General features: G+C 43.1%; 1 protein-coding gene across 3 annotated transcripts in view; it reads left to right on the top strand.

Moving 5' to 3' along the window:
- The window catches only part of LOC117046725 (broad substrate specificity ATP-binding cassette transporter ABCG2-like), a 37,026-nt gene that overhangs the window by 1,635 nt on the left and 21,679 nt on the right, over positions 1-13,712 (top strand). For 2 of the 3 annotated variants that reach the window (XM_033149004.1, XM_033149006.1), the window contains exons 2-3: positions 2,838-2,926; positions 11,116-11,330. In XM_033149004.1, the coding sequence (XP_033004895.1) occupies positions 11,182-11,330 (149 nt within the window). In that variant the 5' untranslated portion in view covers positions 2,838-2,926; positions 11,116-11,181. The remainder of the gene's footprint in view (positions 1-2,837; positions 2,927-11,115; positions 11,331-13,712) is intronic. The other variant, XM_033149005.1, reaches the window with a different exon arrangement.

The raw sequence follows: 13,712 nt of genomic DNA, 5'->3' as shown, positions 1-13,712 counted from the left end.
TGTTGGTGCAGTGCTCGTGTTTTTTGGATGTTGAACGATAGGCCAAGCTTTTTGTAAGCCTCTGTGAAGATATTTAGGATGGTTTGGAGGTCATCCTGAGTGTGCACACTATGTCGTCATTAGCATACTGAAGCTCTATGACGGAAGTTATGGTAACTTTGCTCTTTGCTTTCAGGTTACTCAAGTTAAAGAGCTTTCCATCTGTTTGATAATGATTTCTACTCCGGTGGGGAGTTTCTCTTCAACAAAGTGTAGGATCATGGCGATGAAAATAATAGATTTGGGGTGATAACACAACCCTGTTTAACACCTGATGCCACTGTGAATGGTTCATTTTGAGAGCCATTAACTGCAATTGTTGCTGTCATATTATCATGGAGGAGCCAAAGGATGTTCACAAATTTATCTGGGCAGCCAGTTTTCAGAAGGACAGTCCACAGGGCATTATGATTTAATGTCAAAGGCCTTAGTCAGGTCAATAAATGCCACATACAGGGGTTGATTTTGCTCTCTGCATTTTTCTTGAAGCTGTTGAGTGGCGAAAATCATGTCCACTGTCCCCCAAGAAGGTCGAAAACCATTTTGGGATTCAGGAAGGGTAGATTCAGGAAGGGTAGGTTGAAATATTGTTAGGAGATGGTTTGCTAAGATGCTTGCAAGAATTTTGCCAGCCGCAGCTAATAAGAGATGCCTTGAAAGTTTCTGCAATCCTTTCTATCACCTTTTTTAAAGGAGTGATAATTTTGGCATCCCTAAAGTCTGCTGGAATCTCCACTCTCTCCGAGATTTTTTCGATGAGCTTGTGAAGTTGTTTAAGCTCAATTCCGCCTACTTTGAAGACCTTGGCAGGTATCCCATCAGGTCCACTGGCTTTGTTGTTTTTCATTTGGTTAATAGCTGTACACACCTCTCCCAGATTTGGAGATACTGCAAGCTCATCTTGCACCTACATAAGAGCATCTTGGTAGAATCGTAGGATTGTATGGTTGGAAGGGATCGGCAGGGTCATCTAGTCCAATCCCCTGCAAGACAGGAATCTTTTGCCCAACCCATGACTCTACCGACTGAGCTATGAAGAATGCCATAGTTTTTGCCTGCTGTCAGATCCAGTACAGTGGTACTTTGGGTTAAGTACGCTTCAGGTTAAGTACGCTTCAGGTTAAGAACTCCGCTTAAGAACAGAAATCGTGCTCTGGCGGCGCAGCGGCAGCAGGAGGTCCCATTAGCTAAAGTGGTGCTTCAGGTTAAGTACGCTTCAGGATAAGAATAGACCTCCGGAACGAATTAAGTACTTAACCCGAGGTACCACTGTAAATGATATAGTTTATTGTGTGTAACATTTTAGATTTAAGCCATTAAAAAACACCCTACACTAAGATGTAACATGCAAATATGAAATTGTCTTTGCAGTTACACAAATATCCTAACCCAGTGGTTCCCAGACCTTTCACCCACACAGAGTCTACTTGAAAATTGCAGACACTCTTGGCAGAACACATAACAAATTTTCTGCCTGCTGTTGCAAGTGTATTGCTCTGTGCTGGATGCTGTCTGGTTTCTAACTGTATTTTTATTGATTCTTTTGTTTCAATTATTTGTATTTTATCGTATTACCATTTGGATTTCACAGAATACGTTATAAAATACAACAATAATAAAGATGCAATATAAGGAATAAAAGAAGCAATAAAAACAGTTAAAATCAATATGAACATCTAATGTTCTGTGCCCACTGTGCTTCACAGACCACCTGAATATGTGGTGGTCTGTGCACCATAGTTTGGAAACTCCTGTCCTAACCTTTTTGGTGATACTCTTTCAATTGATTGCAGCAGGACTGGGAAACATGCGCCACTCTAGATATCACTGGACCACAACGCCCAGCATCCTTGGCCATTGACCATGCTGCCTGGGGTGGATGGAAGTCCAATAACTGGAAAGGCCAGAGTCTCCCTACCCTGTGCTAAGTTACAGGCACACACATGAGGCATGGGAGCATATCGGAAGTGTGCATAGCATGGTTCTCCTGTTATACCAGTCTTCCCCAACCTGGGACCCTGCAGTTGCTTTGGGTTGCAGTTCACAGCGGCAGCAGCAATCGACCTCCAGTGTCACAGCAGTTGTTGTTTGTGGGTGCAATGAACCCATGTGGGAATATGGGGGTCATCCAAACATGTGTGCCACAGCAGTGCATGAGGGGCTGCTACTGGAACCGAAAGGTCAACCACTCCCAAGGTGCATGCAGGCAAATTTTGCATGCCTGCAGATGCCTCTCTTGACCCAGTTCCCAACCTATGCAGAGTAGTGAGATAATTTGGAACAAGCAGCTGACAGAGATAATGATGGTTGTTTGGAAGCCACCTTTGATATCAGCAGATGTGTGTGAAGCCTCAAGCTGGCACAAGTATTGGGATGTCAGATGCACACCCATAAAACAAGTACCTTTTTATGTTCTGAGCCACTGTGCCTCCGGCTCCATTCCCCCATCGGTTTCCTGCATTTCATTAACTGCCCAAAGTCATTTTTATCCCACAGCAGTTTGGAGAGGAGACTAGTGGAAGAACATGAGCTGCGTACACCCCATACATTCAAAGCACATGTAAAGCCCATGGCTTCCCCCAAAGAATCCTGGGAACTATAGTTTGCCCTCCTCACAGAACTCCAGTTCCCAGCACCCTTAACAAACCGCCATTCCTGGGATTATTTGAGGAAGTTGTGTGTTTTAAATGCATCGGGTGCATGCAGCCCTTATTTAAGTGGTGAAATAATTTGCTTCTGAAAATAACAGACATAGAACATGACTTAGGCATTAATGTGTGTGTATTTATATTTGGTAGGTGAGACTGCTTGGTGCTGACAGACTGTTCTGGTGAGGTCCTGGGACCGAAAGTTTTGAAAAAAGCTGTACATGGGGTTAACTCTTCAGGTAAGAGCATGCATCGGGCTACTTCAGGTGGTGGCTTGTGTGTCCTCCATTAAAGAGAGGCAGGCTTTGGAAAAACCACTTCAATAGAATCTCGTAGAATTGTAGAGTTGGAAGGGACCCTGGGGGTCATCTAGTCCAACCCCCTGCAATGCAGGAATCTCAACTAAAGCATCTACAACAGGTGGCCATGCTAGGCCTGAGAGTCAGCTGCCGTGTGCCCCCTTCTGAGGCAGCCGTGGAGGGTTTCAACACAAGAACAGACTCCTTGGTGGTGACTCCCCACTTGTGGAATGCTCTCCCCAGGGAGGCTTGCCTGGCAAAAGCATTTTTATTCGCTCAAGCCTTTAATGGGGTGGTGTTGGATTGGATCTGCTCTTTTAAGCGTATTATTGGTTAGGATTTTAGGCTTGGCTTTTGCTGGGTTATCTCATTTACATTAGGTCTTATTTGATACAAACAAACTCTCATCTCCTCATCAACACAAAGAAGCTTTTCTCTTTTCTGATCTTTCCTGTTGGACACAGTTGAGAATCCCTGTTCACCACACCATGTTTTGGAGAGCTGTAGAATAGCCCATGCTCTTGAAGAGAGGCATGGATACTGTTTCTGCTTTTATATATAAAAACTATTTTGATACTATCTTATACTACACTGAAATGTTTAAATGTTTCTTTAATTGTCCTTGAATCTTCCTGCCACACTTGCCATCCTCTCCTGCCACCCTGATGTGGCGCACCACACGCTTTGAGAACGATCTCATTTTCTTGCTCTTCCCCCACCCTCAGGAAACCACAGTCACTCGTTCAGACCAATCCTGTGTGAGCTTATTAGGAAGCAAGCCCCTCTGTGTTCAGCAAGGCTTAATACTCAGTAAACGTGCATAGAATTCTAGCCTCAATATATTTGGGGTGGGTGGGACAAAAACTTCCAAACAGACTTTAGCTCAGTCGTGGCATTTCCTTTTCTTAAAATCACCTGTTCCAGGTGACCGACATGCAAATAAATTTGTTGGGTTACTGCTATGTTCTTTTTTGTTGTTGTTGTTGTTCCCTCATTTAGTTTCTCCCCTAATTTTTGAGTGACCATTAGTGCTGGAGAAAAAGAGGAACAGTTGTAAGGTAGATTCATGTTGGTCTGACGCAGTCGAAGTGTGCATGCACACGAAAGCTTATACCAGAACAAGCTTAGTTGGTCTATAAGGTGCTACTGGACAATGTTTTTATTTATTTTTTATTTTTTTGAAAATCAGTTGTAAGGTAGAATCTGGATTCAAGGGTTGCCCCCTTTTTCAATTCAGTGCTGTAGCAAACTATGGGTCGTAGCTCGGTGGTAGAGCATCTGCTTCACATGCAGAAGGCACTGGGTTCAATCCCTGGCATCTCCAAGCAGCACTGGGAGAGACTCCTGCTTGAAATTCTAGAGAGCTGCTGCCTATCAGTGGAGACAATACTGAGCTCCATTGACCAATTGTCTGACTAGAATGGGAGACAGATTCTTTTGCCTTTAATAGTAGTAGAGTGTGCAGCCAGGGCCAGCCCAAGACATTTTGCTGCTTGAGGCAAATGACAAGATGGCACCCCCCAGATCTGTGTACAGAAGCTGACTGGACAAGTGGCTTAATCTTCCTTCAACACTGGCATCTGCCATGCCTGCAAGGAACCTGGCTCAGGGCGCACAGGCCTGGCAGCGTGACACACACCTCTCTGTTCTCCAACAAAGGGAAGGCTCAGAAGAAATGGCTAGGGTGCTGCAGTTACTGTTCCTTCTCGCCACCCACGAGCACATGCTGCCTGAGGAAAACCTTCACCCATTGACTTCTGCAGCTGAAGCCACTGTGGAAGGCACAAAACTAGCCAGTTATTTTTCTGGCCTACACTGCATTCCCATGAGGAACAAGCCAAAGACATTGCATCATTTCACCTCTGCCCCTTCTCATGTGTTTGCAGACAGAATGAGGCAGAAAGGGAGTTGCACGCTGCTCTAAAAAACTAAGTCTTGCGTCACTTTAAAAACAACAGATTTATTAGTTGTTACGGTGTCACGATACGCTTTGCCTCCTGCAACAGGCTGAAACACTTGTAGAAGTTGTTACACTGGAATTCCTGAAGTCTCTCTGTGAGGATGTCTGCCACTCCTTTGCCACTCCTTCATATGAACTCTGCCAAAGATGAAGTGCGCCGAACTTATTTTAATATTAGCAGAACCAAACTGATTTGAGCATGAGTGCTGGCTTAAACAAATGGGTGGGGTTCCACTGTCTGAAATTCCAACCTGTTCCATGGCTTCTTGGCCTGGCTCCTCATTTGTTCACCTCATGCCAGTATAGTTATTTGGAGTAGAAGCAACAGTGTATTCCATAAGCAAAAACGCAGCAGAAATGGAGGGTTCTGTTCACGGGACCACCTGGGAGCTGCTCCTGTGATTGCTTCAAAAGGTCTGGCTGCAAGGACAGGACAGTGACCTGCTTAGGAAGCAGGCGAGCGAATCCTGGCCGCGTGCGGTGGGAGCAACGCCTTCAAAATAAACCCTAGCCCAGATGACTCGTGCGGGAGTTGCATCCTAAGCATGCCAGCTCCTCCCCCTTCGCAATCCCTTTAAAGCAATTTCGACTATTTTCCCAACATCCTTTAAGTTTCTAAAGTATTTTTGTTTTCTTTCTTAAGCAAACCATCTACCATATGTTCCAGCCTGAAAGGAGTAATTGTTGACTGATAATTAAGACACTGCAGTTCGCACTCAGGGATTCCTTGCCTCAGCCAGGCACACATTATCCTGCCTTGCTTTCAATGCCGCTTTGAGCACTCTGCTTTTCTAACTTCCTTCTCAGTGGGGGGGGGGGAATGAAAGAGCTTCTAAAATGACCTCTTCACAACTCTCCCTCTTTCTTTCCATTTATTCTCATCAACACCCAACAACAATTGTGACTTGGTGCTGGCCTGCTGTTCTCTTCTGTTGCTTCAGATGGAGGTGGGGGGGGGGAGAGAGAGAAGGGACAGGAAAGAGGAAGAGCAGGGACATTGAAGTTTTCAGATGACTTGAATGGTAAGGGCCCATTCAGACATTACGTTTCAGGGGGTTTCAGGCACGCCTAAAAAGCGTAATGTGACAACATCATGTTTGCAAACACCTGCATTCATGTGGATATACTTGTCAGGGCAGAGGATTGGCCACAACTCCTTGATAAGTAAGCCCTCGGTGGCAAAGCTGGGTTTGCTTCTGTGTCATGTGTGAAAGAGCCATAAGATGGGGTGAGGGCTAATTGGTGCTGATGTTGGTGAATGATGAGATGAGGACGTGCCCCACTAGAAGTTCACTGAGCTGAAATGCAGCCCAATACCTAAGACAATTCGTCTTTGGGAAACTTAATAATTCTAAGGGGGCATTAGACACTGGGACACCTGGAAATAGAGTACTGATCTCCAAGGTGCCGGATGCTATACTACTTCATTAGAATCCCTAAATCATACTGGGCTACTTTGATGATGGTGGGCTTTTATGGCTATATTTGATGTTTGGAAGGCAATGCAAGTCAACTTTTCCAGGTTGCCCCAAGTCCAGAGACTGAAAATTAATATACAGTATGCTGAAAAAGGGGAAGTTGAACCATTGAAGGGAAATTGAACCGTTTTGGAACACATACATACCCATAAGAGATGCAGCATTTTTCTTAAATGGTGATTAGAACATGCGTTGAAAACCAGAAGATGTCAGACTATGGCTGCATATACGCTGTTTTACGTTTAAAGTACCTATCTCCCCTGCAACAAGAATCCTGGAAACTGTAGTTACCCCTTCACAGAGCTATGATTCCCAGCACCCATAAGAAACTACAGTTCCTGTGATTCAGGGGGAGGGTGCATGCACTTTAAGGGCATGTTGTGTAAGCAGCTTATTTGACAGTGCAGTAGATGGCAGCAGTTTCCCAGGGTCTTGAGCAGAGTGTTTTTCACCTGACCTGCTGTTTGAGCCATCCCTGAGGACTGGAGAAGCCTGGGATTGAGCAGGGAACCTTTTGCAAGCAAATCATGCTCTCTGCCAGAGAAATGGCTCCTTTCTGATTTGCAAGGAGCTTCTACATAGGCTCAATATACACACGTATGTTTATTTATAGCATTTGTAAACCGTTTAATTTTTATTTTAGATCTCAAAACAGATTTAAAACAAAAAAAAAGTCATCACTATTATTGAAACAAAAGGTAAAAGCAGTAAAGCATTGGCATGAAAGCAGGAATTCAGGAAATCCATACAAATAAAACAAAGAGTCCAATCCTATGGGTCAGGGAAAACCTGGGCAAAAAGACAAGTATTTACAAGATGTCCCTGCTTCACCTATGGCAAGAGGGTAAGGCTTTCCATCACACAGGGGCAATAAGAGAAGGTGCCCATTGCAGGATCACCCTTGTACGGTATTCTGTAGGGTGCAATACCATGAATAGTATTTCCCAAGATGTCAGTCATTATTCACCACCCTGGCGACCTCCAGATGTTTAGGACCACAACTTTCATCATCCCTGACGACTGGCAGTGCTGGTTGGGGCTGATAGGAGTTGCAATCTGGAGGACAGCAGGTTCTCCAAGGCTGATCCAAGTGGTCTTAGAGTAGTGCAGGGGCAGGTGGTCTTTCAGGTAACATTTGCAAGCACTGAGCCGTTCATGAGACAGCTTCTACACATTCAGAGCACTAAATAAAGTTTGCCTTTGAAAGAAGTGGACATTGGTGGTCACTCCGCAAACTACGAGTTGTTCTAGTTAGGAAGTGGTTAAACCTCTGGGGAAAGCAGCTGCAGAGAGTAATTGAAGAGCCAGGACCTGGGTGACAGCTGAAACTAATTAATGCGGGATCAAAGAAAGGTGTCTCCCCCCCCCCCAAAAAAAAGTAGCACTAGAAGGCTTAATGAGAAAAATAGTCAAAGGGAAAAGTAGCAGCAGAGGCTTGAAAAGGCACCCAAGACTCGCTGCACCCACAGTCAAGTCAGCCTGCGGAAGAGACGGTCACTCCAGGCACACCTGTCAAAGTCAGAAACTGGTAGCCAGCAGGAGTGTAGTGGCAAGAATGTTAGATTGGGGCCCTGGAAAACCAGGGTTCAAATCCCCACTTGGCCATGACACTCACCGGGAGATCTTGGGCCAGTTAGTCTTTCAGCCTAACCACAGGGTTGTGGTAAGGGTAAAATGGAAGGGTGGGGGTGGGGAATGATGCATGCCACCTTGGAGAAGTGGGATGTAGAGAAGAAAGAAAAAAGTAATCCTGCAGGGGAAAGCGAGTAGGAGGATTCCTCCCTAACCCCCACCCCTGGTGGAATAAGACATTATTCTGGGTCTGATCAGAACCCCTTAATGTAACTCCCCATGTGCCACAGTCCCAATGAAAATGGGGGCCACTGTTGACTTTTCTTTTTCAGCTGAAGTGGAACGGAACGGAGTCTCCTGGGCATGACTGGCTGGCTAGGAATTTGAATGTGGGAGCACTTAGTCACTGCGGCATTTTGCCACAGCTCCCACTTGCGCCTTCCGTTACTCAGCCCCTCAAGAGAAGGAGAATTGCTTTGCTAGAAAGTGGTAGCTGTAGATTTGTGCTGGGTTGCTGTCTTTTTCTCCCCTGCCCTGGTAGTGAGAAATGGCAACTTCTGCAGCTGCTTTTCACCTGTTGAATTTATACACTTGGGCGCCCACATCTCTGATGCCTGGCCTGGTCAGGTTTGTCAGACTTATACACACAGGTGTTTAAACAAACACACACTACTTGCAGACTGGACAGATCTGCTGTAAAAGACACCGTCCCCCATTGTTATAACTGCATGCGAGTTTCACCCCAGTTTACAGCTGTCAACTTAAGGCAAAGCAAGCCATGGTGTTCATGGTGCAGGGATGGGTAAACTGTGGTTCTCCAGGTGTTGCTGGAAACTCCAGCTTCCATTGGCCATGCTAGTAAGTTCTCCATCCCTGCTTTAGAGTTTCGTAAGTGTAAATAAAAAAACGAATCTCTGCTTACCTTCCTGGAGGAGTGAGAAAGGCAAAAGCTAGAGGGGAAGAAAAGAACAGAGAAGTAAGGAACAAACATGAACAAATGTGTGTATATTTGAGCTTGCCTCTAGCTGGGAATAATGATGGGAGAAGGTTGTTTTTAGTTGAAAATATTGGAGCTGCGGAGGGACACAGAGTTCCCTTCCTTCCAACCAGGTATGTACCTTGTTTTCCCACTGTGACACCGTAATTCCACCTTTGTGCTAATCCTCCCTTCTCCTAGGCTGGAGAACCCTCCCTTCTCCTAGGCTCCCTTCTCCTAGGCACATGGTCTCCAAAACCACAAATATCTTATTTGGGTAGTAGAACGCTAGCTTCCAGGCTTTGGTAACTGAGGGTTTGAAATTCAGAAAACTATTTTAAAATGTATTCCCTTCCTGCTCCCACTATGTAAGATGCTTTCCTCCGAAGCTGACTGCTGATTTAAGAGGTTTCCTGTAGAATGGTAATTGTGAACAAATACTGCCACCTGCTGTCCAAGTATAATAATGGCATACCTTCGTTTTCTTGCAGCAATTTAGGGCTACTAACCCTTAAAAAAAAAAAAAAAAAACCTTCCTTAGCAGTAAGCTGCATTGAACATGTTGAGAACTGAGTAAAATGCCTAAGATTGTGCTGCAAGGCTATTTAGCTCGGGAAATGAAACATCCAAATTTCAACGGGAAGTTCAAATCCCAAGTCTAACTTTTTATTTTTTATTCCCTGCTGAAACCCAAAGTTTTAGTTGCTTCCTATTTCTTGAATCTGCTGTGATTTTAATGGCACTGTTTTGTGATTCTTATAAGATTTTTTGATTTGTTTGAGTTTCTACTTATTTCTGTCACTTTAATGTACCGCTATTTTAATGAGACATTTTGCTTTTTATTAGTTGTTAGCTGCTTCGAATTTTTTATCAAGTTGTAACTAAAAGTGTTGGAAAAAGAAAAATAAGGAACGAAAGCTCAGGAATAGAGCATCTCATTGCAGATGGCCATTCAAAAATCTTTAATGCAGGAGTTGGGAAACCTGCATAGTAACTTTTTAAAAGACCCCTCATGAAAATACACCAATACTTGAGTGCATTTTTCTCCTAATGCACACATTTCTGCAAAGTAATTTTTTTCCTAACAATGCATTTTTATGTGATTTTCACTAATGTATACTTTTAGGTCCGTTGCCCCCTAATATGTGTTATTTGATTGGAGAAGTGCATTGTAAAATTTGAGGAAGTGTGAGCTCTAGGGGATACCTGTGTTTGCATTCATATAGTATTTGGGGAGGTGTGAATTACGTAGGTTTTCATTTGGACAGGGGCTGAATTTCTCCTATACCCCTAATGTACACAGAGATCTTGGGCTCATCTTGCTGGCTGTCATTAGAGCCATGCTCATGTTGAATGTTTCGCATGAAAGGGAAAAGTGAGTTGGAAGTAACTCCATGGGTGATTTTTGCTCCAGGTCCGCAGGTGTTCTGCGATACCTGCAGCAGAAAGACCCAACATTCCATGTAGACTCCCCTCGTTGCTGTTTAAAAAAAAAAAAAAAGCAACACGTCAAAGAGTAAAAGTTTCTGCATGACTCACTTCCTGATGTCATTTCACTATTTACATAATGATATCCACACTTCAGGAAAAGCGACCTGCAGATGTCTAATAGCCATGAAATTCAAAAGTACACCTCTAGTCCTCAGGTATAGTGCAAATCTAGGTCCCAGGTGCTAAGGACTCGGAACAGGAAGTGGATGTACTGCCTTTGTACCCTAGTCAAGAGGTAGACTGCTGAGTTGTATAGCTCATTGATCAGCTATGGCATGTTCTATTATTGTTCCTTTATGAATGCATGTTTCCTCAAGTGGCAACGGAGATCTATTTTGTCCGGAGCTTTTTTTTCAGGCGGAACTCAGTTCTGGCACCTCTCAGGTGGGTTCTAGTGCCATTACGAGAGAACAAGGAAGACGTTCATGGTGAGTTCCAGCGCCCCCTTTTCTAGAAAAATAGCACTGGATCAGTATTCATAAAACTCTGCTTGCACAAGGTCTGGCTGAGAAGGACTTTGTCTGAATTATGACTTTCGAGCCTGTGTAATAGATAAAAGTAAGATTGCTTTTGAGATAGCAAAGGGGGGGTGAGCTGAGGAGATCGAGACAGAGTGAATAGAGTAAAGCATTGCATGCCCTTTTCCCTTCAGGTGACTAAATAAAAGGGAAGCCTTTGTGTCTTTTCCCACCATTCTGACGCGAAGGGGCTGCCTGGAATGGAGCTTGCAAATATTCAGGATGCTGTTACCCAGCTGAATGTCCATGGCCCAACATTGGCTTTCCAGAACATTAGTTACTTGGTCACCACACGCTGCACTTTACCTTTCAAAAGAAAAGAAGAAAAGGAAGTTCTCAGGGATGTCAGGTAAGCCAGTTGCCATTTCAAACGGCAATTACATTTGTACTTGGACACGGGGGTTAGATTTGGACTAAATTGGTTGCATTCAGTTCCCTTGGAAATCAACGGGAACTACTTTCCCAGCCTCGGTGCCACCTCTGCAATATGGGGATAACACGGGCCTACCTTGCAGAGTTGTTTTAAGACGGACTGAGATAAGGGGGAGGAGGCTACCCATGAGGTTGGTCTGGAAGCTGCAGCTGGTGTCTCCTTACTTGAGCAGCCTATCACCGGGATAGAGCCCTGTGGCTGAAAAATTTTTGCATTGGCTGCCAGCATGCTACAAGACCAGGTTTATTTTTTTTTTTTATAAGATTTTATTATTTTCTATTAAGACAAAGAAAAACATTGCATAAACACCAACATTAACAATACAAAAATACAATACATAAACACAACACAAAAACACAATCAAACAATTACAATAAAAAGAAACATATACAAACCTTTAAACTAACACTTATCCTCTTACTTTCTTGTTACTATCTTCTCTGTTTTAGGGGACTTCCCCCATTCCCTCCACTGTCTTCGAAATCATATATATCTTCTAGGTAGCTTTGTATCTTATTCTATTCACATTTGCTCAATTTTTAATGTGCTTTACTTTACTTAATCATATCTTAACTTAAACACCAAATCTTAACATATTTTCTAACAAATAAATCTTTCACACAAAAATATCTTACTAACAATTTTATCTAACATAAACCTGCTAAAGCCGCTGTTCTATTTAATTCTGCTCAAATATTCAATTTTACTGATTTAACTAGATAGTCTTTAAATTTCTTCCAGTCCCGTGACACCTTCTCCTCCCTCTGGTCCCGGATTCTGGCAGTCAGTTCTGCGAGTTCCATATACTCCATCATCTTCATCTGCCATTCTTCCACCGTTGGTATCTCTTCGCCTTTCCATGTTCTTGCCAATAAGATTCTAGCTGCTGTTGTGGCATACATAAAAAACACTCTATCCTGACTGGGTATCTCTTCATTAGTTATGCTCAGAAGAAATGCCTCTGGTTTCTTACAAAAGGTAACCTTCATTACCTTCTTGAGTTCGTTATAAATCTTGTCCCAGAAAGCATTTACCGCTGGGCACAACCACCACATATGAAAAAAGGTACCTTTCGCATGTTTACATTTCCAACATACATCTGACATTTTGGTATTCATCCTAGCTATCTTAACTGGTGTCAAATACCATCTGTAAACCATTTTCATTATATTTTCTCTTAAACTATGACAAGCAGTGAATTTAATACCTTTTTGCCACAATCTCTCCCAGTCATCCATCATGATATTATGTCCTACATCTTTCGCCCAATCTATCATTGACGATTTGACCAGTTCATCTTTCGTATGCCACTCTAGCAAAAGATTATACATTTTGGAAAGGTTTTTAAAGTTCGATTCTATCAGTTCTGTTTCCAGTTTTGATTTTTCTACTTGAAAACCAACTTTTTTGTCCATTTTAAATGTTTCATATATCTGATGATAATGCAGCCAGTCGGGGACCTGGCTTTTCACTTGATCGTAGCTTTTTAGCTTAAAAGAGTCCCCTTCCTGCTGCACTATGTCCATATATCTTAACCAGTTTGCAGACATGTTCGGCCTCTTATAGGCTTTGGCCTCCACTGGAGAAATCCATCTAGGGGTCTTTCTCTCTAACAAGTCTTTATATCTAATCCAGACCTGATACAAGGATTTTCTAACTATATGAGACTTAAAAGTTCTGTGGATCTTAACCTTGTCATACCAAAGGTATGCATGCCAGCCAAACATATTATCATGACCCTCCAAGTCCAGTACATCAACGTTCTCTAGTTTAAACCAATCCTTTAGCCAGCAAAAGGCCGCTGCTTCAAAGTAAAGTCTTAAGTCCGGCAGGGCAAAGCCTCCTCTCTCTTTAGAGTCTGTTAGAATCTTAAACTTGATTCTTGGCTTTTTGCCCTGCCATATAAACTTTGATAAGTCCTTTTGCCATTTCTTAAAACAATCCATCTTATCCAAAATTGGTATGGCTTGGAATAAAAACAGCATCCTTGGTAGGACATTCATTTTTATCACGGCAATTCTTCCCATTAACGACAATTTCAATCTTGTCCATATCTCCATGTCTTTCTTTATTTCCATCCACAGTTTTTCGTAATTGTCCTTGTACAGGTTCAAATTCTTGGTTGTGAGATTGATACCTAGATATTTTACTGTTTTGACAAAATTGAGGCCAGTGCCTTCCTGTATTCTTTGAATTTGTTCTGCACTCAAATTTTTTCCTAAAACTTTGGTTTTCTGCTTGTTTAATTTGAAACCAGCTACAAGTCCAAATTGTTCAATTATTTCCAAGGCTCTGGGG

The sequence above is a fragment of the Lacerta agilis genome, chromosome 5 (genome assembly GCF_009819535.1).
Source record: "Lacerta agilis isolate rLacAgi1 chromosome 5, rLacAgi1.pri, whole genome shotgun sequence".
Lineage (NCBI taxonomy): Eukaryota > Metazoa > Chordata > Lepidosauria > Squamata > Lacertidae > Lacerta > Lacerta agilis.
The sequence above is the reverse complement of the archived record's forward strand: the minus strand, read 5'-3'. Positions and strand labels throughout refer to the sequence as shown.